Below are 6,049 nucleotides of genomic sequence, written 5' to 3' on the forward strand. Positions count from 1 at the left end.
ACTTCATGTCATCAAATGTAAATGTAATGTTAATTTTTTTCACATTTGCTTTTGATAATGATTACTTGAAGTCATCGAAACGTCAAGTTACTCTTTTATCGTTGATTTTCTTGTTGAAAATTAATATTCTTTAAGGATTCTTATACCACGTCATCCATTTATCACGTTAGAACTCAGCTTCGAAAAGCCTAAGACTAGTTTTTGACACTAATATTCCTCGGTTCGTTTGGGAAACTGGCATATCATGTGTTTAGTTGCGTTTGAAAACTAATCTATTGACAAATCACTGAGGTTCAAGGCACAGATTCTCTGCCTTCCAGCGAACCACGCGCGACATTCGAATTTTTGTGGCACCCTGTCACATGACCTTGTCAATCATAACAAATGGTCGTGAAATGAAATGGTTAGCAAAAATGGAAAACAGCGTAAATAAAATATTAGTAAGTTTTTGAATTTTGAAACCACTGATGTCTCAATGCCTTTGCCGTTTCTTTTTCACTTTCTAACCGCTTTAAAACATTGCACTTAGACATCAATGGTCTCAAAATTTCATCACTGTTTCCATTACTGGGGTTTATTTTGTTCTACCACCAATTATTGTGTATTGTATGTCAAGTGGCAGGGCTGTGAAGGGATAGACTTGCAGACCACCGATCAAGTATTCAGATGAAAATTGGTTTGAAGCATTTTCTTCCCTAGCCTCCTACGCAGACGTCAGAGTCATGGGCTCCTTGCAGACGTTCTTTTGTCTCGTCACGCAATCTTTCAATCAGAGCTGCCCGTTTCTCTAATCTCTAACGTGACTAAATAAAACGAGACATCTGGGTACGAGACGGGGGTCATTTCGTACCCCCACCCAGCCCTCCTTCCCCACTCCCCCCCACACACACACACACACACACACACACGCACACACACACACACCTCCTAATTTTCTCCGCATACTCCACAGAATCGCGGGCTCCGGGGACGAGAACGCTCAATTTTTTGAATTCCTTCAAAGTTAAGTCAGTCACTGAAAAGATAAACTTTGTACGCCACATAAGCATTGAGAATTAAGTAATCGTTATCCACCTCAGTTACAGGCTCGTAAATTAGTTTGCCAATTCTGTTTTAAGAACGTTTTCGTATCAAAGTCTTGCAAATTGTCGGTTCAAGCTCTTAAAGGCCTGGCTAAACGGGTCATCACAAAGTGCGAGGCAGTGAGGCGTGCGATCCATTCCGGTTAGCCTAAATAGCAATCCGGTTAGCCAACTGTTAGCTAAGATAGCTTGTGGTTAGCCTTTTTATTTGGAGTAGGGATTTCTGGCTCGCTGCTTTGCCTCGCACGCCTCGCTACTTTGCACATTTGTAAGACTCGGTTAAACTAGGAAACATTGTTGCGGAAACATTTCGAGGCAAATGTTTCCTAGTTTAGCCACGCGGGAAACATATTTTGCGGAAGCAAATTTTGCTTCTTGGAAAAAAGAATGTTTCTGCCTCAGGTCAAAAACATTTTTGTTTCCCAGACACAAATTCTACTTCCGAAACAACTGTTTCCCATTTTAGCCACAATGGAAGCAATGTTGACTAGTTTATTTGCATGCCAGTGCGTGACACTTTGTAAATTTTGCTTCTTGGAAACAAAAAATGTTTCTGCCTCAGGTCAAAAACAGTTTTGTTTCCCAGGCACAAATTCTACTTCCGAAACAACTGTTGCCCAGTTTAGCCACCATGGAAAATACGTTATCTAGCTAATGCGCATGTCATTGCGTGACACTTTGTTCCCGGGACATTGTTTTCTCGTTTAGCCACCCAGGTAGTAAAACATTTTCCTTGCTTCCCACTAATTAACCCACCTTGGAAACATGGCAAGAAACAATGCTTCTTCAACAATGATTCCTAGTTTAGCCAGGCCTTACAAACTTCGAGGCACATAAAATCGAATCGACTGAAAATACCCGGAAGTGTCTGTTGTAAGCCGGCAGAAAGAACTTCCCGTTTGGATATTGACGTCAAATCCAAAGGGGGTTTTCCGACCTTTGAAAGAAATACGAGACAGCTATACGCATGCTAATTATTCAGCAGCTGTTAGCTGTAGAATTATCTAGGTCTGAAAGACTAAAAGGTCACGACGCTTAACAAAGCTTAACAAAGGCATATTTAATACTTACGTAATATATTGTCTACATGCAGCACCGAGTTCAATACATTATAAGTTAACTCAGCAGATGACACGATATCATTCGCAGACAGCAGTTGTAGGTGTCGGTGAAATTTGGACTTAAGTAAGCAGCTTTCCAACTTTGAAACTGTCAAGGTACTGAAGGTAGAGCGATGGATTTTACTGAAGATGAAGTGTGGGAAAATTTGAGAAACAATCGAGTTCAAATTGTTCAGGAACTTCGCGTGGACCGCGCTCTTCTATTCGATTATTTGCGCAGTAAGGCAGTTTTCGACAGAGACGATTGTGAGATTGTGCTCGCTGAGAAGACGAACGAACGAAAGGCTGGCAAGCTATTGGACATCCTTGAGACTAAATCGACAGAAGGTCTGCAGCATTTCCTTGATGTTCTGCAGCTTTTAAATCCAGGCCTGTACGAGAAGCTAACGGGGCAGAAAGCTACAGCAAGTGAGTAAAAGTAAATTTTGTACATAACAGTAAATACTTCTATAAATACAACTGCTTCTAGTACTATTACTACTACTGCTGCTGCTTTTACTATTGGTTCTACGACAAACCCCCTAAAAGTGCATCTTTCAACTGCAAACAACACCCACCAAAACTCTCTTTAATACATTCGAGACATCGGATCAATATCGAACGATGAAGAAAACAGTCAAGTTGGCGTCTTTGGTTTTCTCAATACTTCCGTGTTTTCTTATCATACGTTTCACTGTTTTTTCTTGCAGTTAGGCAAGTTCGGTTAATTTGTGCCTCATTGCAGTTTCTCAAGGTGAAACAGGCAGAAATCGGTCCTAAGACAGCGGATTACGTAACAGTGATTTCAATTTAAAAATGCTTTATCTCTTGCTTCCTCGTGTTTTGTTAAGAGCTGCATTGATGCGTTTGACTTTTTCTGAGATTCTTGCTCAGCAGATATGAGAGTTGCTCCCATTCTAGCAAGTTCTTTCAGTGTAAAACTGGGCATTACCAAAGTACACAAAATTGCATTAACTCAGAAAGTGGCTATATAGACTGGAATCATTTCATCAAACGCTTCGTAAGCAAGCGCGCAAATTCATGCTTAGCAAGCAAAACCTCAGTAAAACCACGGAACTACTTGATTTGAATTATTTTTTTGTATACATAAATCACTTTTATTTATATCTTGGATTAATAGCAGAGTAGCTGTAAAAACTTATACCTCCGAGAAAGAGAAATAAAAGGAAATCAACTTTTATATATAGAAGCCTGCTCTCACAGCGACATTTTTGTCGAAAAGAAATTTGGCACATTTTAGATTTGTTTTGGACCTCAGGTCCTCAGTGAGTCCGTTCTTCACAGTTGCTAATGCAAATTTATAGGAATGCAATCCATGAGTTGTTGTGTTCGCGTATGGAACAGGTTTGCCTGATCCCTGCAAGTTCTGTGTACTATTTCTCATGTGAAACAGACCACTCAGATATTTCGGCAGATTACTAGGATTTAATTTATTTAGTAGCTCCTAGTAGTGGAGAGATTTCTCATTGAGAACAATCCTGAGCGCCCTTTGGTAAAGATTCCCTAATTTGTCTCTATTTCGGGCCCCACAAAAAAGCCAAACTGCTGAACAATAATTATAATATGGAACAATGAGGGCCTTATAAAGTTTACTTTTCACAGCTGTTGGTACTTTTTTTCAAATGTTAGAAATTACATTAACCTGATTGTTTCTCGTCAATGTTCACTCCTAAGAGGTCCATACTATCTTTACAGGAATATTAATGTTATTCACTTTAAAGCTGAAACCATAGTCTGTATCCCCCAAAATCATTATTTGGTGTTTGTCGGGATTTGTAATCAAACCATTCACACTAAACCTGTGGCCAGCTTCAAAAAGATGACATTGAAGTCTCCTTTCTAATTTCACTGGATCTTTATATATCCGAGTCTAAAATCTGCTCATCGTCAGCGTAAGCATTAATACATACTCCGTCCATAAAGTCCATAAAAGAAGGGGTATCAAATGGTCTTTGCGAGCATTTGCGAGCATTCGAGCACAGCGTTTTTCTTTGCGAGCACGAGCATTAACAAAAATTAGCCTTGCGAGCAACGAGCACTTTTCAAAAACCTACCTTCACTAAAAACCGAGCATGCGAGCACTTGTAAAATTGTGCGAGCACGACTCAGCAAACGAGCACCCACTAAAATTTTGCGAGCATTTGCGAGCATTGCGAGCACTGCGACATTTTGAGGGACCATTCATGACCCCTAAAAGAGATCATTCATAAAAATATTGAAGGGGTCCAACTGGACGGATCCCTGAGGAACTGCTTTTGTAACTCACTGGCATCCAACAAGCAAAATTGCTGCCGACTTTTACTCTCTGTTTTATAGCAAATAATGAAGTAATGGATGTGAAAGTGAAAGTGCATTTCGTGGCAAACAAGTGATGAAAATAGAGAAAATCATCCCAACAAGCTGAGAGATGTTGTCTTCATGCACCCCCCAAATTCTCTGAACTAACAGTACAATTAATGTGTGGTGATAAGGAAGGAGAATTAATATTCGTATTAAGTCTCGTGAATCCATACATTATGAATAATTCTGATAAAACTGAGTAGATAACACTTAGTTTCCTGTAACAGTTTCTAACGATTGCTCTTACTACCACTATTATTTATCACGTACTGAGATAGGACTTTATTAATAAAGTACGAGTAAATATTTTGATCCGTGGTATTGGATAAAAAACGCAAATATAATAATAATAATAATAATAATAATAATAATAATAATAATAAGGCTTTTTGGGCGCATTTAAAAAAACTCAATGCGCTTACATTTCTCTATTAAAAAATTAGCTAAAACTAACATAATGCTATAATTTTTCTAAGACACTAAAAAATAAAATAAGTGAAACAACTAATATAATATCTCTACATGCATCCTTTACTTCAATCTACAGTAAACATGTCATTGTCCGCAATATGAGGCCTATATTTAAGAGTAAAAAAGTGTTTATTGTCTGATGAAATCAGGAGAGCGGGAAGTTTGGTAGAGTGTTTGCGGCAGGACTTGTAAACGGAAGTGGTCATTTTCTATTTCTCTTATACAATAAAGGCAACAAAATGCAATGATATGTTATAACCGTGTTTACATGAGCTCGTGCAAAACAACTGCAAAACCAATCAGATGGCGTGCTTCTATTATCAGAATTGTATAAATCATGGTACTTGTGCCTGTATTACCTTATCTCGTTTTGGCTCCTTTTCTCTAGCCAGTATTATTAGTGCGTCATAACGCTAACAAACCGATCGGCAAATATTGAAAAGAATTCAGTCAAGTGCTACTCGTAGAAATTTCTGAAACAAGTGGTTTCAGACGGTTTCAGACGAAAGTAATTACAAAAAAAAAAAAACAAGAACGCTCCCCAATGCGACCGACCTAGCTGTCTAAAGGCTCAAAAATCGTAGTCGTAAGCAGAGTCATAAGCACGACGGAATCAAAGTCGGAAGAATCAGAACGTTTCAATTTTCTCCCGATTCGGCTTTACTCCGTCGCTTATGATTCAGAGGAACTAGATTGTCGGAGTCGCAAGCAGAAGTGAAAGAACAAACCAACTGTCAGTGCTAGTTCTCATACCCTCCGAGTGCTTCATTTCTGCTTGCGACTCCGACAATTTAGTTTTCACGAGATCACAAGCGACGGAGTCATGAGCGGAATCGGAACTCTGCTTACGACTCTGTCGGTTTGATTTTCACCAGATTGTAACACTCTGCTCTTTTGATTACGACTCCGCTTGCGACTTCGTCGCTAGTGAAAACGTGCCTTAACAAATTACATAGTCCATATCACACTGACGGTGGTCAATCATAACCCTCTAGCAGTCTATAACAAAGCAATTCATGTTTTTTATTTCTCTGG

The 6,049-nt window shown here is 39.1% G+C and overlaps 1 protein-coding gene across 1 annotated transcript in view; it reads left to right on the forward strand.

Moving 5' to 3' along the window:
- Positions 1 to 2,218: 2,218 nt before the first annotated feature.
- Positions 2,219 to 6,049, forward strand: part of LOC144632781 (uncharacterized) — an 8,833-nt gene continuing 5,002 nt past the window's right edge. The window contains exon 1 of the mRNA XM_078491506.1: positions 2,219 to 2,611. Within this exon, the coding sequence (XP_078347632.1) occupies positions 2,317 to 2,611 (295 nt within the window). The 5' untranslated portion in view covers positions 2,219 to 2,316. The remainder of the gene's footprint in view (positions 2,612 to 6,049) is intronic.

The sequence above is a fragment of the Oculina patagonica genome, chromosome 12, assembly GCF_052425735.1.
Source record: "Oculina patagonica isolate OP01 chromosome 12, crgOcupat, whole genome shotgun sequence".
Taxonomy (NCBI): domain Eukaryota; kingdom Metazoa; phylum Cnidaria; class Anthozoa; order Scleractinia; family Oculinidae; genus Oculina; species Oculina patagonica.